The 14792-nt window shown below is 52.1% G+C and overlaps 1 protein-coding gene across 1 annotated transcript in view; it reads right to left on the minus strand.

Moving 5' to 3' along the window:
- Nucleotides 1-14792, minus strand: part of AFAP1 (actin filament associated protein 1) — a 175953-nt gene that overhangs the window by 55509 nt on the left and 105652 nt on the right. Inside the window, 1 exon segment of the mRNA XM_058301303.2 lies at nucleotides 1425-1520. Within this exon segment, the coding sequence (XP_058157286.1) occupies nucleotides 1425-1520 (96 nt within the window).

Genomic DNA, 14792 nt, shown 5'->3' on the forward strand with positions numbered 1-14792 from the left:
GGGATTCCTGGCCCGTGTGAAGCTGGGAGGGCTCGGAAAGCCCCTTGGCCACGCGCTCAGAGCACAGGCAGGGAGCCAGGGGCTCTGAGGAGACGAGGTCGGTTCTGTACGGAGAAGGAAAGTGCAGTGGACAGCGGGGCATGCGGTGCCACGGGACGGCTGTATACACTCGGGGCAAGCAGCTGGTAGGGTGAGAGGTAATGTTTGTTTGATGTTTATATGTTTGTTTTGTAAGTTCACACCTATTACACACTTATTGTTTACGTATGAGTGGTATATTTCAATAAATTTAAAAAAAAAAAAGGAACAACTGCTTGAAGCACCCCACCCCGCCCTGCCCCCTTGCTCCCAGACCCTGCCTGAATTTCAAGTATCAGCACAAGGAAGGCAAGGCAGGAGGGCCAGGGAGGGTAATATATCCTGGTCTACTGGGAACCGACTTTGTGGAAGCTACATCTAATTGGCACCTACTGTATTCCAGCTACCAGCTCATCCGGTCGTCACAGCAAGCCGAGGAGAAGGCGTGTTATTTCCACATATGAGATGGGGTAATGGAGACTCCACATGCTGCTGGAGTCCAGAGGAGCTCCTGCCTCGGGGGGCCCAGGCCCCCCAGCTCGAGGCCCCAAGCCGGCCTTCAGGGCGTCTGGGCTTAGCAATCCCAGCTCCATCTTCCATTTTGACCTTCATGAGGGTCTTAGGAAAAGGGCAGAGGGAATCTTGCCATGCCCATTCCAGAGGGCCGGAGCACGACATGCAGAGAGAGCCCGAGCCACGGCCAGGGCCACGGAGTAAGTGCAAAGCAGAGGCCGGGACACCCGGCTCGGCCGTCAGGTGCCACCAGACGGGGGCCCTCTACAAACCACAAGACTAAGGGCTCGGCTAGGACTGGGCGAGGCGACCTATGACTGGAATGCAAAAAGGACCCCACTTGCGTAAAAAAGGGTTTTAAAAACGGACAGTCCTCTAAACAGAGTGTAAAAGTGCCCTCTAAGAGCAGGGGATGGGAGGTGGGTCGGGGGCAGCTTCCTCATCCCCGCTGCGCAAAGCAATCTGCGCAGGTGGTCAGAGTCCTGAGAAGGATCTGGAACATCTCGACGCCCTTTGCAATGGACCTGGAAAGTGGGCTGCACCCTGGTTCCGAGGCTGCCGTTTCAGAGCTGGGTGGTCCTGCACAAAGCTCGAGACACCTTTACGTGCATCTCACCTTCCACCCTGGGGTCTGCCAAACGACTGACTAAGCTTAGCACCAAGCAGACACTTCAAACTGGGGGCTATGCACGTTGTGCCCACCTGAACGGAAGGGGCAAGACTGCATTTTTTTTTTAAACTATGAAGGGCTGAGATTCACAGAGCACGTTAGTAAAACTTTGAGGATGGCCTAGATCAACTCAGAGAAGACTTGCTAGGAGGAAACGCCTTACCTTCTCCAGCTCCACCTTGTGCACCGGGGAGCTCGACGGCGGGGGGCACTCGGGGCCCGCGGGCACACTGCAGCCGCTGTAGACCTCCTTTATCACCTGCAATAAACGCAGACGTTGCCTGAGCGCACCTGAAGGCTAAGCGGCTCATCGAGGGGAACCGGGCAGCGGTGACCGCGGAGGACAGGAAAGCCACCGAGTCAGGGCCCCGGGGTTGGATTCAGGCTGCCAGGGGGCCATTGCTTTACTCCTGTACTCATTCCCCTCAAAAGCCTGGGGAGGGACGCAGGAGGGGCCCCTGCTCTGGACAGCTTACCCTTTCCAGGAGGATTTACACCGTACCACAAGCAATGACTATCACAACAAAAAGAGGAGGAGGGATGGGAGGCGGATGGGCTCAAGTGACAGAGCTTCTGCCAACCGTATGGGAGGACCTGGGTTCAATCCCTGGGGCCTCCTGGTGAAAAGAAGAAGAGAAATCATGCCTGCGTGGCGAGCCAGTGCCCACGCAAGTGCCCGCGTGGAGAGCCAGTGCCCACGCAAGTGCCCGCGTGGAGAGCCAGTGCCTGCGCAAGTGAGGCACACAGCAAGATGACGACGCATCAAAAGAGAGACAAGGGAGAGTCAAGGTGAAGCACAGCAGAAACAGGAACTGAGGTGGTGCAGCTGACAGGGAAACTCTCTCCACATCAGAGGTCCTCAGAATTGAATCCCAGTGAATCCCAGAGGAGAGAAAATGAGAAGAGAAGACAACACAGACAGCAAAAACAGCAGGGTGGAGGGGAAGGGGGGAAAATAAGGAAGTAAATTTGGGGAGAGTGTAAACTACAATGTAAACTACAATCCAGGGGTGCTATGAAATGTGTTCACCAAATGCACTGAATGTGCCATGATGATGAAAGAGGTTGTTGATGTGGGAGGAGTGGGGGGGGTGTTGGGGAACATCTTATATTTTTTATTGTAACCTTTCTGTGATCTATGTATCTTCAAAAAAAATACAATTTAAAATATCAGGTGGGGAGTGGGAGTGGGGTATATGGGAATCTCTTACGTTTTTTAATGGAACCTTTTGTGTGATCTATTAACTTTAAAAAAAGATAATTAAAAAATAAAATAAATCTTTTAAAAAGAGAGAGAGAGAGAGGAGAGAGGGAGAGGGAATGGAAGACAGCAGTGAACACTATGAAGAATGAGAGAGGGTGCTTCAGCCGAAAGCAGGGGGCTGACCCAGATCGGGAGGCCAGGGGCGGCTCCTGGGAGCAGCCCACCTGCCAGCCGGATGCACAGGGCACCCGGCCCTGCCACAGCTGGCGGAGGAGGCCCTGGGCACGCGGGGGGTGTGGGTGCCGCGTGGCAGACGCGGGGCAGGGGCGGAGGTGAGGCTGGAAGGCAGGCTGGGGGGTGGGTTGCCCGGAGCCCCCAGGCAGGGGGAGGGCTGGGCTGCACTGTCCAAGGGGCAGCGAGGGGGCGTTCCCAGGGGAGGGGGACGGGGGCGTCTTTCTGGGAAGCAGGAGGCACAGAGGCCCAGGGCGAGGGCTCTGCAGCACGCTGGAGCGGATCCTGGCTTGAACCTCGGGTGGAAGGAGGAGGTGCTCCGGCAACTCTCCCCCCTGAAGAGTGCAGGTGCAAGCGTGCTCACCCCCTGGAGGCACTGCCAGCGACGGGCATGTGGGGAGCTGCCAATCAGGCTCACATTTCAAAATCTGCTGGTTGTGGGCGGTCAGCGAGGGGGCCGCAGCAGCTGGTGAGCGAGGCCGGGGCGGCTGGGGCTGCTGTGGGGAAGTGAGGGGCTTGGGGCACCTTTGCGGGAAGCCGTGGCAAGGCTTTAGGTGTTAGATCTGAGGCCTGAGGATAAGAGAGACCCAGGACAGGGCCTGGGCTTCTGTCCTTGTGGCTGGTGACCGGCGGGGCCACTGACTCAGATGGAGAGGCAGAGAGCCACGGGCTGGGCGGCCGAGCGGCCGGGCGGGTCTAAGGCAGGGTCACGGCTGCGGCTGGAATTGGACCTGGATGTTGCCGGCAAAAAAAGATGATCCTTGAAGCTCTGGACTGGATGAGTTCGCCAAGGGGGAGCGGGAGATAAAAACGAGGGATCAAGGGCACAGACCAAGAGCTGCTGGCATTTAGGGGCAGAGTGAAGAAGGCAAGCCGGTAGAGGAGACGGCAGTGGACTGGGCAGGGAGGCGGGGGAGCAGGGGAAGTGGCCTCCGAGGGGCGTGGGGGGAGCTCCAAAGGGGGGGGGTACTCCAAGGGGCAGGGGGAGAACTCCAAAGGACCAGAGACTGGGGAGCTCCAAGGAGCAGGAAGGAGGAAGCTCCGAGGGCCAAAGCTCCAAAGGGCAGGGGGTGGCTCCAAGGGGCAGGAAGGGGGGAGCTCAGAGGGGCGGTGGAGGGGGGAGCTTTAAGGGGCAGAGAGGGGGAGCTCCAAAGTGTGTGTGGGGGGCTCCAAGGGGTAGGGAGGGGGGAGCTCCAAAGGGTGGGTGGGGGGAGCTGCAAGGGATGGGGGAGAGCTTGAAGGAGGAGGGAGGAGGGAGCTCTGAGGGGTGGGGGGAGCTCCAAAGGGCTAGGGGGGCTTGAAGGAGCTCCGAGGGGCAGGGGGGGCTCCGAGGAGAAGAGGGCCAGCTGAGGAAAGCACAGACGGGCTTCTGTGGAGGGGAGTGGGAGCTGGAGGGAAAGTGAAGAGCTGGGCCTTTCTAGAAGGAACCCACACTTCATCCATTTGACCAGGTGGCAGGAGGAGGGTCAGCGCACGGGGTGGGGGCGGGCGGGCCCCCGTGCGGTCAGGAGCCAGGACCTGTCAGCAGATGCGCGGCCTGCGGACGCCGTGTCTTAGACAAATGAACAACACGCCTCGCTCTCCCCACCCCTTGAAGAAGCTGCCTGTCCTTCCCACGTTTTCTCTTAGCCAAGCAGGGCTCCCCGTCGGTCCAGAGGCTCCGGGAGGGCGCAGGGCACCCCACGGCACGGCTGCCCTCCACGCACGCGCCCAGAGCCGGGCCTTCCTCTCCCCACGCATCGTCGTCCTGCGAGCAGGTCTGCGGCTTCTGCCACACTGGGCCCATTTCCACAGAAGGGACCGTGCCTGCTTAGCTCGGCACGGCCAGTGCCTGGCACCAAACGGCAAGTAGGGAAAAGTTCGATTAAAGGAAAAAAAGAGAGAGAGAGAATGGAGAAACAAATTGGAGATTTTCTAAGATTAAAAAACAGAAGGAAAGAAAATAGGTTGTCACATACAATGAGCAGAAGGCCCACGACAGAGCTCCCCCAGGCCTTTGCACGGATTTCTGGAATGTTCAACCTCAAAAGCGTTAGCGGGTAGAAGCCATCCCCGGCTCGCCGCACTGACTCCGTGGTCATCTGAATGTCCCCTCTGCTCTCCCCACCCCCGTCCATGACATACAGTGACGCTGGACACTGAGCGATGGGCAGGTCAGCCCTACAAGGCTGCTGAGTCGTAAGGCCAGCTCACGTTGTGACCCCGAGCAGCCTCCCCGGTAAGCCAGACCCACATATCTGGACGCCCAGGATCTTTTACGTAGGTAAATTATACTATTTTGTTCTCTGATGGTTCATTTTTCTCCCACGCTGGAACTTGAACTTCTTGTGGAGAACAGCAGCATTTTCCATAGTCTCTGGGAAGGAGCTGGGCACCGAGTCGGCCAGAGGGACCCAGACCCAACCTGGGGTCGGGCTGGGGGGTTGCTCACGGCATCCTGGTGCTGTGACATTATCTTCCAGATTAAGCAAATAAATGATAATTATGCCCAAGGTACAGACAGAGACATGCTGGAAAGATCAAGCACATGAGCCAATCCCAAATTCATGTATTTCTCAACCAGTTGGAGAGACCAGGTTATTTTCCTCCAAGTCTTTCACTCCCAACTCTACTTATTGCCAGATTACACCTACAGGGTTCATTCGTAAGTAATAAACAAAGGGCTTATCACTCCACATCTTTGAACAGCTACAAAGGAGGTTGTGAAATTCATATATTTCTTTTTAAAGCACTGTATTATTCTATTGGAGGTCTGGTATGTATTTACCAGAATTGGGTCCAGGGATCGCCAATCCTTCAAGAAGCAAATTGTGAGATGTTTTGTGGGATTTTTGTTTGCTTTTAACCTGAGACCTCATCTCCAGAAACACAATCTCTGCACATTTTTTAAGGAAACCCGAGCGCCCGGTTTCTGGGAACACTGGCTCTTGTCTTCTGTGTGACCTCCGTGTCATGGCTCATGTTTTCAGCATCTGCGTACACACAGGCGGTTAACTTTGGCAAGAGCTGCTGGTAATGGGAGTTGCAGACAGAAAGGAGAGAAACAAATTTGGCAGCGACTCTCGAAGAAGTATGTGCGAAGTCATGGGCTGGGGTAGCACACCCCTCACGCTGCTCATTCCAGATAAGGGCGTGTGTGGCTCCACTAAAAGGTTCTGAATTGTTACATTAAAGCTCTTTTTCAAGATATGGAGAGACAAGTTTAGGAAATATGGGATAAGAGCAATTTACATTAATAAAAGACTTGGCATTGGTTTCATAAAAGCTGCTAGAGTTCCTACAGAAGATGTACATTTCAACTGTTCATTTTAATTCTAAAACTGCATTCATGCAGTCTTCTCACTCTACGTTTGTGGTGACTCTGATAGGATGGGGGGGGCAACAACGAGTTTGGTGACCTCCCAAATATCACAGGAGTTAAGCGCATAGCCAGGGAGAGACACCCGCTCTCCAGGCGCTTCATTCCATCTTCTCTCTCTCGCACATGTGCTCTTCCAGCTAAACTGCAATTGCTCCCTTTACAATAAGAGTTGTTTAATTTTCAAAAACTCATCAATCATAAAGCTGTGGCCTCTATGAGGTGAAATAAAATACATGATAATGGCACTGCCTTATTTCACGGAAAACTGTGATTAAGAAGTTTTACGCCGGGAAGCAGACTTTGCCCCAGTGGTTAGGGCGCCCGTCTACCACATGGGAGGTCCGCGGTTCAAACCCTGGGCCTCCTTGACCCGTGTGGAGCTGGCCCACGCGCAGTGCTGATGCATGCAAGGAGTGCCCTGCCACGCAGGGGTGTCCCCGCATAGGGGAGCCCCATGTGCAAGGAGTGCACCCCGTAAGGAGAGCAGCCCAGGGCGAAAGAAAGTGCAGACTGCCCAGGAATGGCACCGCACACACGGAGAGCTGACACAACAAGATGACGCAACAGAAAGAAACACAGATTCCCGTGCCCCTGACAACAACAGAAGTGGACAAAGAAGAACACGCAGCAAATAGAACAGAGAACAGACAACTGGCGGGGAGGGGAAATAAATTTTTTTAAAAAAGTTTTACGCCATTTTGAGATGTGTGGAACGAAGTAGGTGGACACAGACAATCTGAGGTGAAGACTCCCCACAAAGCTGCAGCGGTCAAGGCCGTGGGGTACTGATGGAAGGAAATGGGCGGGGGGGGGGGGGCAGGACAGGAAGCCCAGGGAGAGGCCCACCCAGGCGGGATTGTCAATGAACTGGGACAACTGGATATCCCAGTGGGAGAAATGAGCCTCAACCCCTGAAGCCCACACCCCCACAAAAAAGATCACTTGAGCTCAATCAGGGACGCAGATGTCAAAGTCAGGATCACAAAGCTGGAAGGAAACCTAGGAGGTGCCTTTGTGACTTGGTGTAGGCTAAGATTCATTGGGTGGGACACAAAAAGGACTGACTATATAAGAAAAACTTCATACACCGGATTTCAGATTTAACATGTTCCGCTCATCGAAAAGCACCACTGAGAAGGCTGCGTGAGTTATAGATTAATCAGACAGGTATGCATTGAGCCAAGAGACATGGCAATAAAGAGGCAAAGGTTATATGCACAGAAGGGACTTTTTGTTGTTTTTTTTTTAACCCCCCCCCCCGCAGCTTTTTGCATGCTGTCTGCTCTTTGTGACCATTTGCTGTGCCTTCTTCTATGTATATGTTTTTATTTATTCCCCCCGCCCCCGCCGTGGCTTGCTTACTGTCTGCTCTCTGCGTCCGTTCGCTGCGTGCTCTTCTGCACTTTTTTGCTTGTCTCCCTTTTTTTGGTTGTTGCATCACCTTGCTGCGTCGGCTCTCCCCAGCGCCTGTGGGCCGGTGGCTCTCCGCAGTGCGCGGGCGAGGCTGCCTTCACAAGGAGGTCCCAGGACGCGAACCCAGGGCCTCCCATATGGTAGACAGCCCAGCTGATTGCGCCACAGCCGCTTCCCCATGGAAGGGTTTTAACCAGCGTACAGCAGAATGACTTAACAGTCACCTGCCGGGGATGGGGAGTGACAGCTTCATGGAGACAGCTTCCTTTTGGGGTGATGAAATGTTTGGGGCCTATTTAAAAAAAAAATGTTCGGGGCCTAGACAGGGGCGTTAGTTGCACCACCCTGTGAATGCACAAACACCACCGGATCGTTCACTCTCAACGTGAAGCCTGCTGGTAGGATGGGCAATCAGTAGATGGATCTGGAACCTGGCAGAGAGCCCACGTGGACATCAGGAACCCCCAAGATGGCAGCTGGGGGACCCTCCCCAAGGTTCTGCCGTTCAGAACAAAGGCTTCTTCTAGAAGCCAGGAGAAGCCTGGGATATTCCCCAGGGACTTTATCATTGGGCCCTGACGGGGAATTGATGGGTGGGGTGACCAATCAAAACAGCAAACAGCTGGAGCCCCTCCCCCGCCATTAGCAAAGGGGTGGGATAATTAACAGTTTAAAAGCCGGCACAGGCCTGGGTGCTGGAGTGCCACTCTCTCGCCTCTGGACCCGTTCCTGCCCTCTGTGCGCCGCTGTCGCCATTTTTCCAGTGCCACGTGGCCACACAAGTAAACCTGGGGTTTTATAACCTATAATGGGGAATTGTAGCTTATAAATCGGCCCTCTACCTGTTTCCACCGCCTTCCTCTTTACGTGGGACCCCTGCTTTACCTGGGACCTTATTTTCTCCCATTTCTCTTCCCTCCCTACCTGAATAAATTCCTGGCCTAACTCACCTGGCGTCCTTTTGAAATCCATTTTTGCAGCATAGCCAAGAATCTACACAAAATCCGGTAGCAGGGAAGCGGCTGTGGCGCCATCAGATGAGCGCCCATCCACCATATGGGAGGCCCTGGGTTCGTGTCCTGGGCCTCCTTGTGAAGGCAGGCTCGCCCGCACGCTGCGGAGTGCCACCTGCCCGGGCATCGCAGAGTGCCGCCCGGCCTGCAAGTGCCGCAGAGAGCCGACGCAGCAAGGTGACGGCGGCTCTGTGAGATGACCACCAGCCTCTCCTGCACCTGCACCCCGGACCCGAAGCTTGAGGAGGTGAGGCAAAAAGCAGGGTCCAGTCTGTCGGGGTTCCGGTCTCTCCCCATTCTTGTCCAAGTCCACCTTCTCTTCCTCCTACCGCTCGGGCTGACCCCAAGTGGCTTCAGGCCAAACGCCAGATCCAGGGCCACGGATGCTCGGCCGGCTCCCAAAATTACCTCCTCCACCACGGCCGTGTTCTCTGAACCCCGATGGGTTCACAGGAGATGGGCCAGTCCCTTCACTAGCACACACAAAGGAGACGAACCTGTACTGTGCCAAGCCACTGAGTCTGGGGAAATCACTTTTTATTGCAGCGTAGCCTATCCTAACCTGACTACAACAAGGAAGGAGTAAGCACTTGCCTACGTATCAAAATTACAAATGCCTGTAACCTTCCTACAGGCAAGCCCTCTTTCTGGGGATCTAGTCTATGGACAAAGTAGCAAAAGCACGAAGAAATGAATGCCCAGGGTTATTTGTTGCACAAATGTGTGTCATACCTACAGGTTGAAATCGATTGAAATGCCCAGAAATAGGAGACAAATTTTTAAAGTATGATCTGTTTATACAGGAAAATGCTACATACCATAAAGAAGAAAGAGGGGACAATCTATTCTCTAAATTGGAAAAATCTCCAAGATACTTTGCTTAGGGGAAAAAAGCCCAGGATATATTTTCTAAGCTGGAGGTGGGTGTAATAAAACCTCAGTTCTACATCACGTGTACCACTGAAAGGACACCTACAAAACACTGCTTAATCGCATACATTGCTGGTAGAAATATAACTGCGCGGACAACCCTGGCCAACAATTTGGCAAGATCTGGTAATGCTGAAGACGTGCATTTCCTACCCCCAGCAGTTCCAACCCAAGGTTCGTGCTGGGATGGACCCGCGCCCCCATAGAAGACACACTCGAGTGTGAGGCGGCGCTGCCCGGGGATGGGCCATTTGCTAAGAGACCTCTGAAGGTGGATTATTAGCAGGCTGTGGGCTCATCGGAGACGAGGGGCTTCCAAGATCCCCCTTAGATGAGGCCAAGCTGACTCATCACGCGCCGGCGTCCTGTGAGCAGAGGGAAATCAGCTGCACGGCAGAGGAGCCAGAAGTCAGAAGCAGCCAGGGGAGCGGGCGCCAGGAGAGCTGGCCCCGTGGTGGAGGGTGGCCGGGACACAGTGGACTTGGGGACCCTGCCCAGACCCCGATGTGGGCCTTCCAGGTGCCAGAGCTGTGAGACCAGGAATTGCTGCCGTGTGAGCCACCAGGGTGTGGGGTTTGCCGCAGCTGCCCTGGCTGTCGAGGGCCAGCTGCCTCTTAGACACACTAGGGCACGCGTGACACCGAGGGCACGCCTGGGGGTGCCTGTGGAGCCACAGCCTGTCGCGGTGAGAGGCGTAAGCAGACCACGTGGCCACCCCCACCAGAGCGGTGCAAAACCTCACGCATGGAAGAACAAGCCACAGAATCTTACACAGGGCTGAAGCCACTGACGTGGAGCTTGAAAACCAGTATCCTTTATCACGTAGGGGAAACACATAAGTAAAAGTATTTTTAGAAGTATACCTAGGGGAAGTGGATGTGGCTGGCTCAACTGATAGAGTGTCCGTCTACTACGTGGAGGGTCCAGGGTTCGATCCCCAGGGCCTGCTGACCCATGTGATGAGCTGGCCCATGCGCAGTGCTGCTGTGTGCAAGGACTGCCCTGCCACACAGGGGTGTCCCCGCGTAGGGGAGCCCCAAGTGCAAGGAGTGAGCCCCGTAAGGAGAGCCGCCCAGCGCGAAAGAAAGTGCAGCCTGCCCAGGAATGGCGCCGCACACACGGAGAGCTGACACAGCAAGATGATGCAATAAAAAAGAGACACAGAGTCTCGGTTCCACAGGATAATGCAAGTGGACACAGAAGAACACACAGGGAATGGACACAGAGAGCAAACAATGGGGCGGTGGGAGAAATAAATAAAAGTAAATATATCTTTTTTTTTTTTAAAAGTATACTTAGAACAGGGCTCCTGTTTGGAACGATGGCAAGGTTTTGGAAATGATGGGGGCGACGGCAGCACGATACCGCGAATGCAGTCAACAGCACTGAAACATATATCGGAATGTGATTAAAAGAGGAAATGTTAGACTGTACATATGGCAACAGAATAAACAATTTTAAAAACTTGATGAAACTACACTAGCAGTGAACCCCATGGACTACAGTGAGTAGTACAATTATAGAGTGCTGTCATTGGGCGTTACAGGTGCTCCCTCCACGCCAGTGCAAGGTGTGGGTGGCGGGTGGCGCCGGGGGATCCTGTGCTTCACGCAGGCTTGTCCTGGCCACCCACAACTTCTCTAGCAAAGGGAAAAAAAGCATATCTAGGTAATAATAAGGACCAAATTCACAAACACTAAGTAATTAGTCATTTTCAACGTTTTAGAAAAAGATAATTTACCATGTATTATTTACTTCCCTTTTTAAAAATATTGGGAAACGCTAAGCACAAAACAAAAAAAACTCTTGCAATTAATCTTTCATGCACAACTGAAGTCACCACTCTATCATCAGCCTCTGGTGTGTAAAGCTCGCACAGCTGGTGGACTTGAGTGTAAGATTATTTCACACAGTCAACACCTGACACCGTGACACGTTTTCGGCTGGCGATCCATCAGCTCGATGATTAGCTCACCCAGCAGCACCGGGTGACGGCAGGAGACCCACAGCATAGAGACAGGAGCTGGGCTCTGGTGTGTGCGAAACCTCTAACAAACCTTAGGAGAGAGGAGAAAAACGAAGAGGCAAGCTGGAGTTTCCGAATAGCCTCTCTTGGGTCTCCTCTACGGAGTTGGCTACAGGTGAGAACGCAGAAGAGCGGACACAGGGAAGCAAAGAGTGGGGCCAAGTGAGGAAAACAGCAGAAAAAGTTTTTCACTTATTTTGTAATTGTCCTTCTCCCATATTGAAGCGGAGGTGCTGATATCATAGAAGTGAGGAATAAAAGAGAAAATGGTAAATTGTCAGCACAACAGAATGAGAATGAAACGGGACGCCAGAAAAATCGGAGGTGAGCCGCAGCTCTGCCTGGAGCCATCGCCCACTGAGCCTCTCACCTGTAAAGTGAAACTGCTAATCCTAAATCCTTTCTCCTGTCGCTGTTTGGAAGACTAAGACACCATGTGGTGAAAAGTACTTTATAAAACTTTTAGGGCTGGAGAGAGGTTGGTGGCCATGGAGGCTGATACGTAATGATTCACGTTTTGTGTCTGGAAGACGGAGTAAACAACACTGAAAATGCCTGGTTGCGTGATTTTTTTCTGTAAATCCACAACTTCTCTTTAAAAAAAAAATTCCTGATCACAGGACTTCCGGGGGTGGGGTGGGGAAGCCCTGTGCCATCTCCCATATGTTGCAGATACATAAAAAATTCACAGCCTCTGCCAACGAAACTAAGAAAAGGGCATCTCCATCTTCTCCTCGAGGAAGAGCCTAGAAATGCAGCAGGCACCACACAGCCCCCGAGAAACCACGACTGCCGGCCTCAAGGGATTCGATCTCGACACCTCCCTGAGGGATGAGGGGGGAAGCAAGGAGCCTGGGAAGCGCCACGCAGGTAGACTCCAGGTTAAAGAGGCCTGCAGGTTGTAAGAGCCATTGTTCTAAGAATCTTCCATCAGATTTTACCACCCCATCCCACATCCCCAACCCTGTTTTTAAAACAGGCACCAGCAGGCAACGATGGACAGCACGGTTTGGACCAATCTTCCTGATAAAGGCAATTTAGGGAAGCAAGATACAACATAAAAAGCATCTTCCTACGAGCATTAAGGAGAGACTATGATAGTGACGGACGACTGGGTTATGACAGAAGATGGAGGTCCAGGAGGCAGCCCAGCTGCGGGGACAATTTCTGCCACTCAGAGGAGTTAGCCAAGAGGCCGGGCAGCACCTCAACAGTTCTACGGGGCCAGTGGAGCAAAAGCTAGCATCCAGGACGTGCTGGGATGGGGTGCCTGGTAAAACACTCACAGTTAGGATGGGAATCCCAAAGGGCTGTACCCTGGAGTACCGGTGAGATAAAAATAAACCTGCTCCTGAATTCACGGCAGCCGGACTTCAAGCTTCCTGGGTGGCTCCGAAAATCTCAAGTCCTAAAATTAGATTAAACCGATTTCAGAGAGCCATGGCCCCCAGTCACAAGGCAGAGGCAAATGAAAATGCTGGCTGAATGGAGAAAGCACTGTCCCAAGAATCAAATTATTGTGATGGGGACAACTGGATATGCTCATGAAGAAGAATGGATTTGGATCCCTACCTCACACCGTCAACCCAAATTAACTCAAAATAGATGACAGACCTACATTTAAAAGCTAAACTATAAAAGTATTAAAAAGAAACAGGCATAAATCTTTAAGACCTTGTATTAGGCAAGAGTTTCTCAGATATGACTCAGAAAATATAAGCAACTGGGGAACAGATGTAGCTCAGCAGATGTAGCCTGCTCCCCATGTACGAGGTTCTGGGTTCAATACCTGGTACCTCCTAAAAAAGAGAAGAAAAAAAAAATACAAGCACAAAAGAAAAAAGCAAATTTGAACTTTGTCAAAATTTGAAACTTTGGGGCTCAAAGGACACCATCAAGAAAGTGAAAAGATGGGAAGTGGACTTGGCCCAATGGTTAGGGCATCCGCCTACCACATGGGAGGTCTGCCGTTCAAACCCCGGGCCTCCTGACCCGTGTGGAGCTGGCCCATGCGCAGTGCTGATGCGCGCAAGGAGTGCCGTGCCACACAGGGGTGTCCCCCGCGTAGGGGAGCCCCACGTGCAAGGAGTGCGCCCCGTAAGGAGAGCCGCCCAGCACGAAAGAAAGTGTGGCCTGCCCAAGAATGGCACCGCACACATGGAGAGCTGACACAAGAAGATGATGCAGCAAAAAGAGACAAAGATTCCCGGTGCCGCTAATAAGGATAGAAGCGGTCACAGAAGAGCACAAGGCGGATGGACACAGAGAGCAGACAACTGGGGAAGGGGAGAGAGAAATAAATAAAAAATAAATCTAAAAAAAAAAAAAGTGAAAAGATATCCCACAGCAAGGGAGAAACTATTTACAAGTCATACATATGAGAAATAGAAGACTGGAACGACATACTTAATAAGCTTTATCTAATAGGCATATATGAAATATTGCACACAATTCCGTTCTCTCTTCATGCATACACAGAAAATTTACAAAAAATTGACCATATGCAGGTTGACCTAGAGCAAGACCCAACACACTTGAAAATACTGAAATCAAAAAGAGGATATTCTCTGACTACAGGGTAGTTAAACTAGAAATCAATATTAAAAAGGATAACTGGAAACTATACATATTTAGAAATTAACAAATTTCATGGATCAGTGAAAAAAGATAAATGAAAAATAATATTTTGAAACGATAGCATAAACAATGACGTCTAAACTTGCGGAATAGTGCTAAAAGACACTTAGAGGGTAATGTGCAGCTTAAATGCATATGTTAGGGGAATAAAACCAATGAGAGAAACTTTCCCTATCTCAAAAGACTAAAAGAACAAAAATAAACCCAAAGAAAGTGAAAGGAAGAAAATTCTCAAGAGCATACATGAATTACATAGAAAACAAAGAGTGTCAACAAAAGTAAAACTGCCCAATGCCCAGCTTGTTTCATGAGTGTGGCAGTTTGAGATTATTCATGAACCTCAAAAAAGATAAGGATTATGTTTGTAAACTGGTCTGTCCCTATGGGCATGACATTCTCTGTAGTAAATTGAAAGGTTTGATGTTTACTTGGTTAAATCAGGATTAGGGCTTTGACTTGGCCATGTCATTAGGGGGACTGAGGGTTGACGCCCCGGCCCCTTGGTGGACTATAGAAATGACACACACAGAAGAGACACGGGAACACAGGAAGTTCCACAGACACGGCAGAGGAGAGGACTTTGATCCTGGGGCCCTGGAGAGAGCCAAGCCATTCGCCTGATAGAATGCAGGGCTGACCAGAGCCCTGAGCAGCTGAGAAGGACTGGAAAGAAACAATCCCTCCAGACTACAGCTGAGAGAGGAAGAAGCTGGGCC

Source organism: Dasypus novemcinctus, chromosome 1 (genome assembly GCF_030445035.2).
Source record: "Dasypus novemcinctus isolate mDasNov1 chromosome 1, mDasNov1.1.hap2, whole genome shotgun sequence".
NCBI lineage: Eukaryota > Metazoa > Chordata > Mammalia > Cingulata > Dasypodidae > Dasypus > Dasypus novemcinctus.